The 19,838-nt window shown below is 54.8% G+C and overlaps 1 protein-coding gene across 2 annotated transcripts in view; it reads left to right on the top strand.

Moving 5' to 3' along the window:
• EPHB1 (EPH receptor B1) overlaps positions 1–13,319 on the top strand; it is an 85,777-nt gene extending 72,458 nt beyond the window's left edge. For both annotated transcript variants that reach the window (XM_040073936.2, XM_040073935.2), the window contains exons 13-17: positions 1,631–1,780; positions 2,302–2,495; positions 2,961–3,116; positions 3,435–4,804; positions 12,975–13,319. In XM_040073936.2, the coding sequence (XP_039929870.1) occupies positions 1,631–1,780; positions 2,302–2,495; positions 2,961–3,116; positions 3,435–3,543 (609 nt within the window). In that variant the 3' untranslated portion in view covers positions 3,544–4,804; positions 12,975–13,319. The remainder of the gene's footprint in view (positions 1–1,630; positions 1,781–2,301; positions 2,496–2,960; positions 3,117–3,434; positions 4,805–12,974) is intronic.
• Positions 13,320–19,838: the final 6,519 nt, after the last annotated feature.

The raw sequence follows: 19,838 nt of genomic DNA, 5'->3' as shown, positions 1-19,838 counted from the left end.
AGAGAGACAAGCCTAACGGGAGCCATCCTTCTCCTCCTCCTTAATTAACTCATTTGTAGGTAACAGCAGCTCTCTTCTCCCCCTGCTCCTGGCTACCCCAGGAGACCCCCAGCTCCCCACCATGGCCATTGTCCTGCTTGTGAGCCCCTGAGAGGTGTTAAGGATGATCAGAGGGGAAAAGGGATCAGCAACTCGCTGGCCTCACCTAATGGATTGATCAGAAGAGTGTGCGGTGGGTGCCGGCACGAGGCTGCACCACCTCCTGCCAAAGCAGTTCCTTGGGCTGCTGAGCTGTGCCCAGGTGCCAGGCCTGGCTCCAGTTGCCAAAACAGGAAAGCCAAGGACATGCCTTTAAGGCTGATTCAGTGTTTTGGCTCAGTTGCAGCCCCTCACTGTCCCTCCTCTGCTCAATGGGATGTTCCCGCTCCCCCCAGACCCACCCCGCTCCCTGTCCAGACCCTTCCTGCTGGCAGCAGCCTTTGAGCAGACACCCAGCTTTTATTTTTCCTTCAAAGACCCCAGCAGTAGCTGCTGAGATGAGGCATGAATTAGTCTTTTCCCCACCTTCAGAGATAAAAAGAGATTATCTCATCTGTGTTTTTATTTAATTTAGACCATAATAGATCTCCCTGGCAGCTGGGAAGTGATGCTGTGCCTGCGATTGCATCACTCTGCCTCCCACAGCAGGCTTTTCGCTCTGGGGAAAAGGCAGGAAAAACAACCTAGCAGTTAATTTCTCCACTTGTAGTTATTCAAATCAAATTTTTTGCCATTCATCCTTCAAGAGCGGCTGACGCGTCCTCGGAAAGGCTACGGAAAATGATTGTGCTAAACAATTTACAATGCAGTCCTGCCCCCAGAAAATTCCCGTGTCTCTGGTTTTCCCTATCCCTTGGCTGTTTTAGTGGTTATTTTATGGCGTTTTCCCAGGGAGCAGTCCCTCTGTGCCTGCTGCCCCTCCTCACATCCTTGTGCCCTTGGCATGGCCTTTGGCCCTGGGACCTGCCCTGGCTTGGTGGGATGGCTTGAGATGCTGAGGCTGATTTTGAGTCTTTGGGAGAAATGAGGAGCTCTCTGCCAAAGGCACTTTCCTACACCACTGGGTTTTAAAGGTGTTTTGCTTCCCCTCCAAAAGTAGGGCTGGAAGGACCTTGTGGCAGCTGTGGGAGCCCAGATGAATGTATAGAGGATGCTTTTAGTTCAACCCTTTTTCCTTTGAAGGCCAAGGGATGGGAATCCAGTGGCTCCTCACCTGTGAAAGCACTAGCCCAGTTGTGCTTAGCCTTGTCACCTGGTGCCTCCCTGGGAAGGGACCTGGGGACTGGCCACTGATGTGTTGGGTCCTACAAGGCAGCTGGAGTGGGGTGGTGTCAGTCCGTGGGGTAAGTCCATGGATACACCCGTTTGTTTTGTTCAGCTAAGCCATTTTAGGCAGGTACAAGAGATACATTTGTGCTGTTGTTTTTGGCTCTTGCCTCCTCATCCTATCAGGTGCCGCCTGCCCACTCCTTGGTGGGGTCCCAGGGAGCCATGGTTTGGGGTGTGTGGGATGGCCCTAACCCTGGCTTGTGGGCATCCAGCCTCCTCTGCCTAGGGAGACATTTCTCAGGTGAAGTCTCTTTTTCTGTAGGGGGGGAAGATCCCTGTCAGGTGGACGGCGCCGGAGGCCATCGCCTACCGCAAGTTCACCTCGGCCAGCGACGTCTGGAGCTACGGCATCGTCATGTGGGAGGTGATGTCGTTCGGGGAGAGGCCCTACTGGGACATGTCCAACCAAGATGTAAGCACTGGGGGTCATCCACACTGCTCTGGGGGACAGGGGGTGCTCATTCCCAAAAGAAATCCCTGCCTGGAGGGCTCTCTGCTCCTTCCTGGGGCCTCAGGAGAGCTCAGTTTGGAGATGAAACAGGCTGGTGAGCGAGAGAATGCAAGGAGGGAAATTGGGAAGAAAAGCCAGTGGGCTGGTAATTGGACTTCAGCAAGCTGCAGGGCCTTTGAAAATGTTCAGAGGGTTTACGAGCGGGGAAGGAGCTTTGGAAGTGTGACTGCTGTACTCGGCGAGATCCGCCGAGATAATGAGTGGCAGCTCTGCGCTGGGAAGAACTGCAGCCGCGGAGCATCAGAGCGGAGATTAACCTCGGAGAGCACCCGGCTCCTCCCGCTCCCTTGGCTGCTGATCAGCTGGGCTGGCCGAGCCTTCCCGGCTGCCTGCGGCCCCTCTGCCTGCACAAGCAGCTCAGGGAGCCCCTCGAGTCGCTCCTCCGCTTTCCCCCTCACTCATCCGTGCTCATCCGTCCTCAGGTCATCAACGCCATCGAGCAGGACTACCGGCTCCCGCCGCCCATGGACTGCCCCGCCGCCCTGCACCAGCTGATGCTGGACTGCTGGCAGAAGGACCGCAACACCCGCCCGCGCTTCTCCGAGATCGTCAACACCCTCGACAAAATGATCCGCAACCCGGCAAGCCTCAAAACTGTGGCGACCATCACCGCTGTGTGAGTGCCGGGCGCGGGGATGCTCCCTGTCACCGTCCCACGCCGTGGGGAAACGCTCCCCGAGCAGCTCGAGAATTCCTAAATCCTCAGGCGGGGGCAGGGGGGTTCTGTCTTCGCTCTGCCTGACAGTCAGACAAAGAACACGCAGTTTTCAGCCAAGCAACAGCAATAATTCTTTGCTATTGATTCTTTATGGCGTGTGACCGTTTGGGTGCGGTGGCTGCTCTGCCTCATCCCTGTGGCTCCCACAGCTGCAATACAATGTGCGAGCTTGCAAAGCACTGCTTGGCACAGCGGTATTCCCATGGGACAGGCCTTCCTCATTGCCTTCCGTGGGTGTGCGCTGGCGGGAGCACAGGGGCACGGGGGATGGATTGGGGGGTGTGTCCCTGTGCTGGCTGGGCTCAGACAGGGCAGCCCCTCGGTGCCAGCTGGGCTTGTCACCAGCGGTGTGTCCTGTTTCAGGCCTTCTCAGCCCCTCCTCGACCGCTCCATCCCCGACTTCACTGCCTTTACCTCAGTAGACGACTGGCTGAGTGCTGTGAAGATGAGCCAGTACCGGGACAGCTTCCTGACCGCTGGCTTCACCTCCCTGCAGCTGGTGGCCCAGATGACGTCCGAGTGAGTAGGCCATGCCATGGCTGCCCAGAAGTGGGGTGCTGCCCAGCTGGGGCGGTGGGGAGGTCAGTTCAGGGCAAAGGGCAGGTGTGAGCATCCCTCACATTAGTCACCCAGAGTCCTGAGGTGGCCACTTTCACTCTTTGGGGGTCAATGTGGGGGTGTATCCCTGCTCTCAGACCCAGTGATGCTCATGGGGCCGTGCCTGGGCTCTGTGGATGTTCCAGCTGGGCTTACCTCCCTCATGTCCCTGATCAACAGCAAAGCAGGTTCACCACCCTCAGCTGCCCATTGACCTTCCTCTGTCTGTCTGTCTTCCAGAGACCTCCTGAGAATAGGGGTGACTTTGGCTGGGCACCAGAAGAAGATCCTGAACAGCGTGCAGTCCATGCGAGTACAGATGAGCCAGTCTCCGACCTCGATGGCATGACGTCCCTTGTTCCGTGGGGAGGGGCCGGGGAGGGCACGCAGCGCAGGGCAGAGGTGGGAGGGGAGGAACTGACGCGGGGCAGCGCTGGGAGAGGAGCCACCGCTGCCTGGGGACTGCGACTGCAGCCAAAGGACGTTCCTGGGACTCACCTCTGACTGGTGACTTCCGTTCCTCACCAACAGAAGCACACTTACCAATGTCATGGGGGACAGTGTATAAATACATATAAATATGTACAAATCATATATTTAAAAAGCAAAGCAAAACAAAAAAAAAAAATCATAAAGAACAGTGAAGACAAACCAATGTGCGTTGGGGAAGCAAACCCAAACCCTAGAGACCAGACTCCAATCCTGCCACCAGTGAGCAGTGGTTAAAACTGAGAAGGAGGAAGGGGCTGCTGGGGAAGGGAGAGGCGCGAGATGGAGCATCCTGTCTGGAGAAACCACCTTCCTTTTTCTTCTTCCGCCCTTCCTCCCTGCCCTGGCCCTCCCGGCTCAACCCTCTCTGCTCACGGACTGGGTGGAAGCATCCTCAGATGTCTCCGCAGCTCCCTGCCACCCACCCGGGTGCCGCTCCAGCAACTACCAAAGGACTTCGCTGACCACTGCATGGGGGATCCGACTCAATCCAGTTAATGTCTTCATATTGAAGAAGAGATGTACCTTCAATAGAAAACCTTGGGTTTTTGTTGTTTTTTTTTTTTCTCTTTTGCTTGCATTTTTTTGCAAAAAGGAAAAAAAAGGATTTAAAAAACAAACAAACAAACAAACTCTCCATCCTGGAAAATGGAAAGAGGTGTTCCCGTGTGTGTGTGTGCGCGCTTGTGCGCCTGTGTATGTTGTCAACCCTCCGTGGACTCGCTGCTTGTCCGTGGCTGAAGACCAGTGCTGACCCTGCAGCTTGCGGCCGGCAGGTCCCCAGCCCCGGGGGCCAGGGGTTGTGCCCGCAGCCCCCAGGGGCGGGAGGCAGCTGGGAAGCACCCGGTGATGAAGGAAACACTCGGCATCCTGCACGTGGGGAGGAGGATGCCTTGGGCCGGCCGGCGCAGCAGGGATGGGACGGGACTGGAGGAGCCACCGCGTGGCTGTGACTGGGTTGGTGGCTGCTGGAGGAGGAGAGATGCTCTGGGAAATGGACTGCTCAGGCCTCCAAGGCCTCGGTGATGTCTGGAAGATGGCTATGGAGGACTTTTTCCCCCATCTTGTGGACCTAAGGATTTTGATATTGATTTATGGACTTAGGCTTCGAGGTTTCAGAGGTAGGTCCGAGTGACTCCTGTGTCTCTGTCCATCCATCTGTCCTGCTCTGTGTTTTTCTGCTCTTCTTTACATCCTCTCCCAGTGGATGTTTCCCCATATTTAATTTGATCTTTATTATTCCTTTTTATTTGGTTCCTCCATTGGTCTCCTAGACAAATTGATCCGGTTAAAATTGCCCAACACGTGTCAGTGTTTACCCAGAATATTGTAAGGCTGGGCCATCTGACTTCCCCCTGCGGATCGCGCCAGGAGTTTATAAAACAAATGAACTCTTAATAAGGCTTCTACTTAGAGGGCTGTGTGCGAGTCGCAATGATCCATCACCGCGCTCTCGCCGGCGCTGTGCCGGCACCCGTGTGGTGGGGGAGCAGTGGCACGGGCTGGGCTGTGGCTGTGCCTCAGGGGCTGCAGGTCCCAGGCGGGATTTGGTGGTGTGGTGGCTCATACGTACATGGAGACTCTCTGTCCTCTTCGCTCACTCTCTGTCCTCCTCACTCCTCCATCCTTCCCGTGGCAATACTCCACGTCTCCTAGCGCCATGGGGTTGTCCTGCATCCATTCATGTCCTGGGGGTGTTCCTGAGCCACAGGGATGCCCCATGTCCAGCTGTGTTATGGGGGCTGCTTTACTTCCCAGCCCACGTCAGTCTGTGCCGCAGTGGTGTCCTGTGTCCACCCATGCTGTGAGGATGGCTCACGCCCACCTGGGCTGTGGTTTTTCCCCATGTCTGTCCTTGCCATGAGGCTGCTCACATCCAGCTACACCATGGGATTGCTCCATGTCCATCTGCCCCCATTGTGCTCCCATCTATGCCTGGAGATCCTTCACCAGATTTGCTTGCAGCCGCTGAACACAAGGAGTCAAGCCTGTGCTCTGCCTGCACTGTCCCTCCTGTGTTGGGGCTGTCAGGGTCCTCTGTGGCTGGGTGGACCCCCATGTATCCCGTGAGGAGCACATGCTCAGCTCATGGTGGTTCATGAGGAGCACGTTTATGCTCATGGTTCATCACCACCAGCAGGTGAAGGACCCTCTGGGGTGCTCTCTACACCTCCATTTTTTTTCTTCCATTGCCCCAGGCAGATGACCCATGCTCTGCCGAAGAATGGGAACTAACAAGATGCAGGAATGAGCTTGTCTCAATTCACTGAACTCTCTCCAGAGAAAGAGGCAGAGAAAAACCTCCCTTGTTTACAGCAGCAGGGACTGCTCCTCTTGCTGTCTGATAGACGATTGCTAATACCTCTCGGGATGTTGGCGGCCCGAATCTGTATTCCGGGATGTTGTCACACGGAGCAGAACATGCAGATGGAGCGGGCGCCGCGCATGCTAATGCGCCGCCCCTCCACATTGGTATTCGCTGGCACTGAAGGGTCCTTTGTGGGGTTTTTTATGATTTCTCTTTTATTAGAAGGAAGCTAAAGGCGTTTAAAGGAACGAGTGACAGCCACACGGGCTAAATATCAATACTGCACCTTTATGGCTCCCCTGCCGCTGTTGCCGGTTCTGCGAGCACCTGCGAGGCAGCTGCTGCTGCCTGCTCAGTGCCGTCCCTGCCCCAGCACACCACGGCAACCTGCTTTGATGCGAACCCTTTAATGCAGAACCAGTGTCACAGGGTGAGAATGGATCCCTGAGACCATGGAGTCCAGCCTGTGACTGATCCGCCCGCACCGTGTCAGCCAGTCCAGGGAACTGAGTGCCATGTCCACCATTCCCTGAACACCTTGAAGGATGGGCATTCCGCCACCTCCCTGGGCAGCCCATTCCAATGTTTAATCGCTCCTTCAGTGAAGAATTGCATCCTGGTGTCCCACTTGAACCTCCCCTGGCACAGCTTGAGGCCATTTCATTGTGAATTTGAAATGTGAATCATTCAGTCCTGCTCATCCCTCCCAGCAGACCAGGTACCCCTGAGGGATCAAACAGGCTGTCTGGGTGCTCAGGTGCTATCAGAGATGCTGAGACCTTCTTGGTTCAGTTTTCCAGGCTGGATGATGCTCCTTGGCTCTGGGCCACCAGCAGTGCCCCTGGGCATTGCCAGGGCTGGTAGCCTTTCCATTCTGTTGCCCTTTCCCAGATGTCCAACATCTGGTGTCTCCTGAGCTGTGTCAGGGCAGATGATTCTCATATCCCACCACTCCTAACCAGCTGTCTCCACATCTTGGCCTTGTGCTGGGACCTGGATGTGTCCCCTCCGGGGTCATGCAGGAGCCCAGCAGCAGAGTGCTGGTGCTCAGGGTTGAGCAGAGTGTGCAGGTGGGCTCAAACAAATCCCTGCAGCGAAGAGGCATCATGGGCCAAGGGAGATGCTGTCAACCTGATACTTGAGAGAGGGTCGCTGTGGGACACCTGTTCTGCCTTTCAATAAAAGTTGTTTCATCCAAACCAAAAGATCTCATGAAAGGCCATCGGTCTGTTAGTGGAAAACAAAGGGGAAAGGGGGAAAGTCCAAAACAACCTTTTTTTTTTTTTTTCTTCTTCTTCTTTTTATTGAAAAAAACAGCATAAAAAAGTCAGATGACTTCTGACAAACCGTTTTGTTTCTTTAGAGGAGTTTCTTCCATGTAAAATCGGTTTTCCAAACTGTGAAGCCTTTCTGCCTGGAAGTGACAGTGTTATCCCTGCCTGTCCATGGCAGCAACCTTGTGTTTGACCTGTTCCTCCTTTTCCTTTGTCAGATGTCAAGGAGCAGGCTCTTACCTTGACTTGGGTGCACCTCTTTGATACTGCTCTGTTGCTCCTACTCTGGCGAGAGCCTCTTCCTTGGTCTAAGGATGAACACTCCAATTTCACATCTTCTGCTCCACGCTGGTTGGTGTTGGACTTCCTTTCTTTGATGACAGAGGAGAAGGGATGGCTCAGAAGCTGTTTTCTCCCTGCAGAGTTTTGGTTCAAAGGGAAGAAAAAGGAGTTTTGGGTCAAAGAGCACCAGCTGCACAGGCCTTTCCTCTGGGCTGGGCTCCGTCCATCACACAGGGTCCTGATGGGTTCCTGTGCCACATGGAAGTGCTGGGAGGGGCCCGCTGCTGGTGAACTCCACTGGGTTGGATCCTGACCCCTGCCACTGCTGATGGGTGGAGCTCAGTCACAGTGCCTTGCTCCTTTGGCTGCATCCCACAGGAATGTCCATGCATGGATGTGGCTGCATGCCTGTGTGAGCCCACCTCGCCCTCACCCCTGATCCTGGCCTTTCACTTTGCGCTCTGCAGTCGTCAGCTCCTTCTCTCCATTTCTATGGCAACTGTAAATACCTCAAACCTTTTGTATCTTTTTTAGGGGTTTTTTTGTTTTTTTTTGTGTGTGTGTCTGGGTTGGCTTTGTCCTTTTTGCATAGAGCATTAAATCAAAAAGGAAATTCTGGCTACCAAACCCCTGCTCTGAGCTTGGCCCAAGGTCTCTTGTGAGAATCAGTGGGCAAGATCCTCACAACTGGGCTGGGTGTTGCCAAATGGCTTCACATTTCCAGCCCCGCTGTTACTTCTCTCCTCCCCCAAAAATCCCCATTTACAATTCAGCTGCATCGTTCTCCCTGGGGTTTTCCCCTGCTTTTTCCACAGCCCCATCCCTGGCTGTGATGGAGGAGCTGCAGGCTTCTCAGCAGCAGTAATTAAAAGGAGATGTGGTGTCTCTGCCAGGGAAGGTGAACCCAAGCCCCTTGCACATCCGAGGCTTGAACGTGGAAGACGAGCATGTATTAATGGCATAATTATCTTCCTCTTTCCAGAAAAAAAAGGAATGTGTTTTATGCCATTTAATGACCTTCAAATTAACAGTTCTTTGAAAGCACTTATGTATATTTAATTTTAAATATTGCTGCAAGTCAGAGCAGGGCTTGCGATGAAAACAGCAGGTGGCCGGTTTTTAAATAAGAGTGATCTCAAGCCATTATTTCTGATCCTGTCAGCTTTTGGTGCCTCTAATGCTCTTTTGCCAAGGAGAAAACAGGGCTATCCTTCCCCCTGTCCCCCTTGTATCAGCCTGAGTCCCATGGGATCACCTCTTCTGCTTTCTGCTTTTCCAGGTATTTGATTCAGAGAGAGGGAAGGGTTGGGTTGGGCTTGGGTTGCAGAATCTCATCAATAAATTTGCCTGCATCCCAAGGACATCTCTGTGGGAACATCCCAGTTGGCCCTTGGTCTGGGATAAATCATTGGGCATCATCTATGAAAGGTTTTTTGCACGGCCATCAGCCCTTGCCATTGTTCTGAGATGAGGTCAGACACGTTTCTTTTTGTTAGGGTTTGAATTATAAGGCGTTTGCCCCTGATCCATAAGAACTGCCAATATATCCGAGCCACTCTGTGTTCACTTGGAAATCATTACTCTTAAACATTGAATTTGAGTTTAAAAAAAAAGGATCAATCAGCTTCTGAGACGAGGAATGGATTTACAGACCCAGAAATGTTCTGTAGCTCTTAGGCCGTCCATTCTCCTTGAACTGCTGGCAGGGACCAGGGAATCACATCCAGCTCCAGCACTCATCCAGGTGCTGCTAGTCCCTGCTGCCCCAATGTCCCCGCTGCGTGAGGAGCTGCAGGGGGATTTAATGTTCAGGTCTTTGTCTGCTGTGGTGCCTTTTCTGTGAAGAATCCTGCCAGGGTGGACAGTGATCCAATGCTTGGGTCATTCCCAGCGAGTCTCCTCAGAATTTTGGACGTGCCAGAAACTTCTTGAGTGATGATGGGGGAGAAGCCAGCTCCACACTGGCAGGACTCCTGTGGCAAGTTGTTTCATCCCATCCATGATTTCTTCACTGCTCCTGTTTTGGTTTATATTTTTCATATTTTTGGGGTGTTGGAGGGGTCTTTTGGGATTGTCTTGTATCATCAATCCTCCTGCCATGGGGGAATGGCTCTGCCTGTCCCAGCAGAGCTCAATCTCCTCCAAAGCCTGTCTAGGAGGTGTGAGAGCTGTTGTTGGGTTGTGCTGTCCCATTTTTGATGTCCTCAGGGTTTGGCTCTGTGTCTCAGCAGATCAGTTCTGGAGAGGGGAGTGCACCGGTACTGGTGGCCATGGTGCCATTCACCTGCACCTTCTGGGGTTGTCAGAGCTGCTGGCACTTGGGATGGTGTCCCAGGGCTGTCACTTTTGGCTGGCTGTCCTCCAGAGACCAGCACTGTGAGTGCCCCTCCAGCCTGGGCACAGCTGCCCCCCTTCTCCCTGTCTGTGTCCGAGCATCGCTGCTGCTGCTGCTCTCCTTCCTCTGGCCACTGGAATTCAAACAGCCCTGATGTCCCTGGCTGTCCCACCCTGCTGCATTGCTCTGCTGTAGTGGCTGTTTTGGGGACACCTCTGGGTCCCTGTGGACCCCAGCACGTGGACAGCTGCGTTGCAGGTGACACAAGCAGGGAGGGGGCGGCCCCATCAGCGGCAGAGGAAGGATGGTGTTGAGGTCTCCTGGCCTGTCTCTGGAGGGAAATGCTGGAGGAGGTTAATCTGAACAAACCAGCCCTGTGAATTTTAAGTGGATTAGCTGAACTCTGCTCCTTCCCAAAACAGACAGTGTCCTTTTGGGGCGGATGTGGAAGTGGATTAGGCAAAAATCTACTTAAGGCTGCATTAATTCTAGATAAATGTAGGGGGATTAACGCCCATCCACTTATAAAAATTAATTGGAGCAAACTTTTCTCCGTGTCCCCAAGTAAACAAGACTCGGCAGCTTTCCCCATCCAGCAGCTGGGCTGTGCCATTCCCTCCTTGGCTCTCCCATCCCCTCACGGTGTGCAGGAGCTGCCATCATGGTGGGAGAACCTGCTCCTTTCTGGTTATCCTCCAGGGCCTCACGAGGCAATTGAACCCTTGTGTGAAGGTAAGGGAGAGAGGGCAGGAAAATTATGGTCACCATCAGTGCAATTATCAAAGCTAATTAGTGCCAAGCAGGACTGACAGTGGGAGGTGCAGCCCATGGCAAGCGTCTGAGGAGCCAGGGGAGCCTCACATCGCGTCCTTGTTGGGGCTTCCATGCACAGGCAGATGTGGAACGTGCACATATTGCTTGGTTCACTGATTTTTCCCCACCGTGCTTTGGCTGAACTCTTCAGATTCCCCCACCTAAATATCTGGGAGCCAGCCAGAGGCTGCTGTGGTCAGGGGCTCAGGCTGGGGTTAGTGCCTGGGTGGCAGTGCCATGTCCTGACCCTGATGGTGCCTGGATGGGGATGGAGCTTTTCCCCAGGGAAAAGGGGGTGAGATGCGACTCCTTTTGCAGAGGGTCTGGAAATGGGCCGGGGTTCAGGGGAGGCTTGCAGGATACGGGGACAGCTTTGGGTCACTCCCAGACTTGCCTCCATCCTTCCTGTTGCCACCAGCTGCCCCCTTTTTCCATGGTATCGCACGGGCACAGCAGCTGCTTTTGCAGGGCCACCCATCCTTGATTATTTTGTGTATTTGCAATTCTGCCCATTCCCATGAGGGTGGAAAGGGAGAGCGCCCTGAGGCTGACACGGTGCCTGCATCCCAACCACGCTGCTCGAGAACTCCTTCCCTCGTGGAACGCCTGCTCATCGCACAGACGTGGCCTTTTTATTGCTGTTTGTGTCACGCCAGCACTCCGAGGCTGAGATCAAAGCTCTCCATCCGCCTCGCAGGGGTTCCCACGCTGGCGCTCCGGGAGGAGGAGGTGGGATGAGGGATGAAGGATGAAGGGGGTGACTCGGTGGCTGCGCTGCCCCCAGCCCCCCTCCATCCTCCTCCGGCTGTCCATGACCTGTCCCTCGGCTCTCTTGAGATCCCTCCTTTGGGATCGGCCCAAATCGCCTTTAGCTGTCCCTGGATCATTTTTTGCCCCGACGAGAAGGGCTGCAGCTCGCGTGGGAGAGCTGAGCCTGCAGCCACCACGCCCGGGAGGGCGCGGGTTCCCCAGGGAAAATCAACCCCCAAAGCCTTCCCCAGCTCTGGTGCTACCGGGCAGCTTGGGAAAGGACGGCTCCAAGAGCTGGGAATGCCGCGGGGGAAGGCGGTGATGGAGCCGGCAGCAGCGCCCGGGGCCGGAGCCTTCGCTCGCGTCCAGCTTTAATGTGGCACAATCCGGAGCGATAGAAATCATCGCACCCGTCCCCCGGACCCGCCCGGCTCAAGCGGCGAGTTCAGCATCCTTACACCAGCTGTGTTTCTGTCACAGCTTTATTCCAGGTGTTTTGCTGTTCTGATCCCATTAACGTTAATGAGAGCTGTGGGACCAAACCTCCAAGCGTGGCACCGAAAAAGGCTCCCTGCGCCCAAGAAATAGCCAGCAATATCTTTTCCCCCCAGCTGAAGTTCCCTTTTAAAAAAAGATAATCTCAATTTCTCTTCCCTTTTCTCTGCCCCTTTTCCCACCAAACACTACATTACTAAATAAAACTTTCATTACTACCCGGGTTTGCTAAAGAAAAAAATTATTTCCATTCAGGAGAATGATGAATTTTAATAGGAGTGAAATGTCAGGCACAGCTGGGGTGGGTTTCTGAAAGCATTGGTATGTTTGGAGAGGCACAGGGATGCCCGGCAATAATTAGCCAGTGAGCCCCGGTTTTTTGTGGCCCAGCAAAGGGACCCAGCAGTCAATTGCTTTGTTATTTAATGTGCTGCCTTTATGTTTCCGAGGTGCAATTGTATATTAAAAGCATCTTTGCCTCTCCAAAGTGGCTAAATAATGAGATTTTGCTGCTGTGCGGTACTTGCTGGTTATAGGGAGTGGAGAAGGTGCTCCTGGGGCTGCTCCTCGGCTTCTCAGACCTTCTGGTTTCCCCCTGGCAGCAGAGAAAATGGGGAATTTCTTTTTTTTTTTTTAAAAAAAGCAATTTGATGGTGCCTGGTGGTTTGCTGCTGCCTTACACCCGGTGGGGGCTCATTTTGCGGTGGGAGGGGGTGGAAGGGCTGCTGGGGGACACGGATACCCTCCCGCCCCCAAAACCGCGTCCAGCCTCTGCTCCCTAAAGCAACGCGGCTTCACAAAGAATTCCATCTCTTCCATTCCTTCCTTTTCCCCCTGAGGAGAAATGGAGAGCTTTCAGTGAAATCATCGCTTTTCTGACAGCATATTAATTAATCCCCGTTTTTTACCTTTTTTTTTTTTAAATTTTTTTTTGGTTTCTCTGGGCGCTCGGCGGGGAAGGACGCGTGGCCCTCTGAACTCTGGATGTGCCTATTCTATTCTCACCCTCTCCTCGTCTTCCTCTTGCCTTGCAGGGGTGTCCAGTGCAGCATTGCAGCGGGGCAGCAGCGTCGCGGAGGGGGCCCCAGGGCCGCTTCCCACCGCAGGATGCTCCGGGAGGTCCCGCAGCGCCCCGGTCCCCGTCCCCCCGAGCCACGGCGTGTCCCGGGCCAGCCCTACCCTGTCCTGTACATAACCAGTGAGATGTCTGTAAAAGATTTGAACCCTTGGAATTTTTTTTTTTTTTTTTCCTCCCTCTCCCCCCTCCCCTTCTTTCCCCAATTTGTTGATTGTGTTGAAATTGTCGGAGTTTGTAACAGTATCTTTCAGAGAATATTGTACTAAAGAGAAAATTGCACTCAATAAAAAGGATGAAATAAGCCTGGTCCCTCGCCTTCCCCTTCCCAGGGACAGCCTTCCTGCAGCCGGCTCCTCTTCAGCTCCGAGCTGGGGGAGTGTTCCCATGAATATTCATTTGGGGAGCTGGCAGCGCTCCACCGCTCCTTGACTTACCTCGAATGTTGATGTCTATCAGATTTGGCTCCCCGGTTTGTAAATGAAGTGACTTTATTCTCGGCGATCCCTATCGGAGCTTGCTCGCAGCAGAAAAGCCGGGAGAAGGAGTTTTCCTGGCGCGGGCGTTTGTTCAAAGCCCTGGTGTGCGATCGCTCGGGGAAGCCGCGCTGGAAGCGCTGGCTGGGATCAAAGCGCTGTCCCTGCTGGCGGCTCCGAGCTCCCAAATCCTGCTGGAGCCTGTCCATGCAAAGGCTGATGCTCGTCTCGACCCTGCTTTCCTTAAGGATTACTGTAAATGATGGCTGGAAAGTGGACTCTTCCTTCTGCTGGGATCAATCCCACAACCCATCCAGCTCTGTCTCAATGCTCTTGGGGTTGTCCTGTGCAGGGTCAGGAGTTGGACTCCACGATGCTTGTGGAGGATCCTCCATCACTCCTTCCACCTCAGGATATTCCATGATTCTCTGACCCAGCTGGTCCTGCCGGCACTGGGAACATCCTCTAGTCAGCAGCAGGGGCTGAAACAGCGGCTAAAGGTTTTGTAAATCAAAAATGTGCAGCCACCAATGAGTTATTTGGGGTTCAGAAAGGGGAGCTGCTACTGGGGGAGCTCTGGGGTGGGGTTAGGGGTTCCCATGGCTGGGGTTTTGGGGTGAGCCCTGGGGAGGGGGGCAAGCAGTGCTTCAGCTGTAGGTGGGGCTGGCAGAGCCCTGCGGTCCCTGGAATCCCTTAATTGTCCCACCAGTGATGGTGTTGATGTGGAGTGTCCTTATGGCTCCTGTCAGGAGATCCCCAAGCCTCCTCTGCTTCTCCAGGGTCATTTTATAGCTGGGATGTATTTATTACAGGGATTTTTGAGTGGGTGAGTTCCACTGCTAATGGGGATGGCTCCTGCAGGCAGGACCTCACTGCCCCTGGCTCACACACCACGGTGAGGTTTGCCTCACACTTTACACAGGGGTAGAACTGTTGTTTCGGGGGTTTTGCATGCTTTTTTTGCCAAGTCCGTCCCGACAAATGAAAGCAGAAGATCTCTGCCATCTTTGGATATGCATGATGCAGATAGGCAGCAGCTGACGGAGGGCAGAGTGAAGTTATTTGTGTGTCCTTAACTGAGCAGACACTTGATTTAGTGGGCTTCTGGTGTGGTTTAAATGAGTGTTCATATTTACTGAATTCTCCGGGATTCAGGGTGCTGGGAGGGTGTATCCTTCACACACATCGCTCTGAGGTTTTCCCCTTGAGTAACCAAGAGACATTTACATGTTCCCGAAGCAGTTAGCCCTGGAAGAGCCTCTGGGGGAGCCCTGCTGTCAGTGTGGGGGTCACTGGGGCTCTGAAGGACCCTGGGGAGCTGAAAGCCCCTCGGCAGAGCCTGGGCATGGCCGGCCAGTCCCCGACAGACCCTCACTCCCCGAAGCAGGGTTACACAGCTGCAGGCTCTGCACGCTGTGTTTTATTTTCCCCACGGGATAACCAGTCACCGTCTCTGCCTGCGTCCCAGCTGGAGCGAGATGTCATCTGTGAGGCCACACAGCATCCAAAGGAACTGTCCCTGAGCTTTCAATATAGACACAGCTGTCACAGCCAGAAGAGAGCCTAACCCTCAGAATGAAAAATCTTTCCTTCAAGGCTCTCAGGTTTGAGAAATGGAAGCAGCGTGTTGGCTCCAATTACCCCGCAGCAGCTCCCAGAAATCCCAATGCACCCGGAGCTCTGGAACGCCGGTGTGGTGCCAGCCTAACTCCGGCACTGGCGGTGGAATAAATCCTTATTTACCCCACTGCAAGGAGAAAACTGAGCCAGGACTGTGCTCAGCTCCATGGGGTGCAACGAGGGGCTTCCCTGGGCGCTTCACATGCGGAGTCTGGGGAGAGACACTTGCTCTTATTCCAGATGCACAGCTCCGGCCCGAGGACAGCCCTTCCCGTGGGAAGAGAGCGGCTGGGAATGTACTGGCTGTGCAGAGACGTGGCAGGGAAGGAGGGAGAGGTCAGACACACATCCCTCGGCCTCTGCCACCTCCCTTCCCTCCCACACTCGGCAGTGAAAGACAGATAAAAGATGAGCCCAAGAGGACCATAGGCTAAATTGTAATTGGAGCAATATGGGCCGATGATAAAGTTCTGTGCCAACCCACATTAACTGGCAGCATCTGCTGGAATTATTGGAGATGCTTCATCGCCTATTAAAAGTGCTGGGATTTTCCTGGAGGACAAGCCAGGCAGGCTCTGCAGTGCTGGAGAGCCAGGAGGGCTCGGATGGAGCCGGTCTGAGGCTGCTGCAGTGCTGAAATCTCCTCCAGGCCCTCTGGAGAGGTTTGGGGGATGCTCTCAAGAAAGTCACCTCCTGTTGCCAGCGAGGGGCTCAGCCCTGTTTATGTGGTCACCCCCACACACCCCTCCTAAGTGACACCACATCCTCGCTCTGCTCCAGGGTGCTGTGGACAGGCCAGGATTCAATCCAAGCAGTTGCTTTTAGCTGGATTTCAGGTACTACCCTGATTAAACCTGCACAGCCGTCCCCTTTGCTGCCCTAAGGCACCAGCAGCACCCAGGGAGGGGATTCTGCGCCTCTGCTCTGCTCTGCTCAGATGAGACCCCACCTGCAGTGCTGCAGCCAGCTCTGGGGCCTCCAGCATGAGAAGGATGCAGAGCTGCTGGAATGAGTCCAGAGGAGGCCACGGAGATGCTCCCAAGGGCTGGAGCCCCTCTGGGACTGGGAGAGCTGGGGGTGTTCACCTGGAGAAGGGAAGGATCCAGGGAGAGCTCAGAGCCCCTTCCAGTGCCTGAGTGGCTCCAGGAGAGCTGGAGAGGGACTGGGGACAAGGGATGGAGGGACAGGACACACAGAATGGCTCCCCACTGTCAGAGGGAAGGGATAGGTGGGATTTGGGGACAGAATTCTTCCCTGGAAGGGTAGTGTGGCCCTGGCACAGGGTGCCCAGAGAAGCTGTGGCTGCCTCTGGATCCCTGGGAGTGTCCAAGGCCAGGCTGGATGGGACTTGGAGCAACCTGGGATAGTGGAAGGTTGGAGTGGATGTGCTTCAAGGTCCCTTCCAAACCAAACCAAACCAAACCAAACCAAACCAAACCAAACCAAACCAAACCAAACCAAACCATCCTAGGATTGCTTGAAGCTCCCTGATAGATGCTCTCACCCAGCTGAATGAGCAAATCCCACCTCCTGGGATCTGGGGAGGATGGAAGACACGTTTGAGCTGCTCCTGTGCTGTGAGCTGGGCTCCTCTGCCCCTGCCTCAGCAATGGGGAGGATTCAGGAATGGGAATGCTTTGCTGCAAGGTGTGCCCTGGAGCATTAACCTGGGTGGGGAAATGTCTCTGCTGTCAGCCCAGCTTTGGGGACTGTCCCTGCTGCTTGTGGACCCAACTGGAGATGCTGGTGCCCCTCTGAAGGAACAAGGGAAGTGGAAAGCTCCACAAAACCCCAAGATATCAGTGCTGCCGGGCTCAAGACCCAGGCAGGCTCAGCAGTTCTGCCCACATTCCCTCGCTGAAGGCCCAGGCAGGGCTGGGAGGTGCATTCCCCACCCCAGCCGAAGGGACGTGTTCCCTGCCTGGCCCTGTGCCACACCCGGAGCTGCTCCCCAGCCTTTCCTGTGCCGGTGCCACGGCAGCCCATGCATTATTTACCACCCTCTTCCTGCACGCCGAATTATTCATTTCCCTCGTGAGCCCTTTCCCTGGCCCTCTAATCAGAGTTTCTTAGCTCCTTATAAACACTAATGAATTTATTTCCCCATGCCCTCATGAGGGAGATGGGGTATTATATCCTAACACATAGCGAGCTCAAGGGTGGATTTGGGGACTTCAAAGCACGCTGGCACCCTGGGGGGCCTGGAGAGCTCATGTTCTACACCATGGGGGTGTTTGGCACCCAGCAGTGGCCATGGGCATCACCTGGCTCCGGGGGTCCCAGCAAGGAGAGCAGGGGGTGTCCAGCCTGGTGCTGGCTCCATGCTGGTGGTCCCTGCTCAGCTTTCATGCCAGCAGCTCCATCCTCCCACCTTCCCTTCTCTGTTCAGTGTCTGTTTGGTCACTTGGCTCTGGAAACACCTGGGTCCAATGTGGGGCAGCACAAAATCACCTCAGCAGCCTCAACCACCACTGGGGGTTTCCCCCCAGGACAACTCAGGGGATGTTCAGGCTGGATATCAGGGATATTTTCCCCCAGAGGGTGCTGGCACTGCCCAGGCTCCCCAGGGAATGGGCTCAGCCCCAAGGCTGCCAGAGCTCCAGGAGCCTTTGGACAATGCTCCCAGGGATGCACAGGGTGGGATTGTTGGGGTGTCTGTGCAGGGCCAGGGGTTGGGCTCTGATCCTTGTGGGTCCTTTCCAACTCAGCCTATTCCATGATTCTGTGATTATAACTCATGGAGAAACCGGTGGATTGCCTGGAACCTGCTGTCCCCAGTGTGAAGCTCAGGTCTGTCCGTAGCTGTAACAGCATCCCTGGGATTACCTGTGGGCCCACCGGGAGCTGCCCCGGGTGCCGGATCATCCTGTCCTTGCCTGATCCCCTTTCCCATCTGCTGCTGCAGACATTCCTTGACAAGCTTCACTTCCCTCAAGTTGCACCAGGGGCTCCAGGCGTTTCCTCGCCGCTCTCTTGGACCTCTCTGCCCTCCAGCGCCCCTGGGGCTCCAGGCTCCTTCCCCTGCCCACTGCCCACGTTCCCTCGCTCCTAAGGTGGGCTCGCAGTGCTGAGTCAGCAGCTTTTCCCGTGCTCTGTACTCGTTCGCTTCCTTTGCGTGTCCCCACACTCTCCTCTGGACCCCTTTCCTTTGGATCCCATCTCCTGCTGAGCCCGGGCGGCCGTGCCGGGGTGCGGAGAGCCGCAGCGGCGGGCGCTGCGGGACCAGCTCTGCCCTGGGCACCGGCAGAATTTGGTTGTTAACGCGGTGGGACGTGTGGCACGGAGCTGTGCTAATTACCCCCCGCATCCCGAGCCTCAGTTAATGAGCCGGGCTGGGCTGTGCGGTGTCAGCCCGGGGTGCCGGGGGCGGCCGGAGGGACCAGGTCAGGTTGGACGGGACTTGGAGCAGCCTGGGATAGTGGAAGGTGTCCCTGCCCGCGGCACGGGGTGGGAATGGGTGAGCTTTAAGCTCACTTCCAGCCCGAACCATCCTGGGGCTCTGATTCTGTGCTGAGCCTTCGGAGTGCCAAACCTCTCCAGATGCATCCAGCGGTGTGTGGAGGTTTGTCCCTGTGGATCTCCACAGCCGTGATGGACGGGGAACGAACCTTGCAGAGCATCCTCCCTCCAGCCCCTGGCTCCCCACAAGATTCAAACAAACACCCTTCTCCTTTCCAGGGCCGTTCCTGGGCACGGTGTGCACAGCTGTTCTGCCGGCAGATTTCCTGGGATGCTTTGCAGCTCCACACTCCTCCCTCTCCCAGCAGGGCTGCCTGTGAGATGCTGCTCCTGTTTGAGCAGACGCTGGCACCGATAGCCCTGACAAGCAGCAATTATTGCACTGACAAAATAAAAGTTTTGAGTTGTTTTGCAAATATTTTTGAAGCCCTGATACAGCAGCAGAAGTAGGCGTAATTACACATAGAAGTGTATCTCCTTTATAGTCTTTTAATTATCTACTCAGGTGAACCATAATTTGAGGGGAAATGCTTTAAATCTGTTCATTTCTAATAATAAAAAATGAGGTGGGAGAGTGTTATTTTAATGTAATTAAGAGAAGACATGGCTGGATGGACGGCTGAGAGAGCAGGATTGGCGCTGTGCTCTGGGGACCTTGGGCTCTGTCCCGTCCCCTGCCCCCACACGGGTCCTGTCTCTGCAGGACAGCCCATGAACACCACACTGGAATTAATTGTCCACAGGTGGTGACGATGCCCTTTGGTGTCCATACTGAGTAGTCTCGTCTTCAGCCTCCTGAGCTCAGCCTTGCCCAGCTCTGCCCTGTAAAACCTGGGACTACTGGGGGACGCCCTGAGACTGATCTGCTCCTGCAGGCCACTCTCCAGCCGTGCCAGGAGAACCTCTGGAGGCCAGTGTGGGATAGGGAGGTGTCCTGGGGAAGGGAATCATTGAATGGTTTGGGCTGGATCTCAAAGCCCATCCAGCCCCACCCCCTGCCATGGGCAGGGACACCTTCCACTGTCCCAGGTTGCTCCAAGCCCTGTCCAGGCAATCTGGGCACCTCACAGGACCTGGCACCTCTTGTTGAGGACCCAGCTGCCCACACCAGTGGTGGCACCTCCAGGCTGAGCCCTACATTAAAACTGGTTCCAAGCCTCCAGCTCCTGCCAAGCATTAGCTGGAACTCTGATTTCCCCTCTTCCCTCCCTGAACTGCTGCCAGGAGAGGCACCTTAAAGTAGGATAATTCCATCCAGACTGCAGCCT

This window comes from Hirundo rustica, chromosome 10 (genome assembly GCF_015227805.2).
Source record: "Hirundo rustica isolate bHirRus1 chromosome 10, bHirRus1.pri.v3, whole genome shotgun sequence".
NCBI classification, from domain to species: domain Eukaryota; kingdom Metazoa; phylum Chordata; class Aves; order Passeriformes; family Hirundinidae; genus Hirundo; species Hirundo rustica.
The sequence above is the reverse complement of the archived record's forward strand: the minus strand, read 5'-3'. Positions and strand labels throughout refer to the sequence as shown.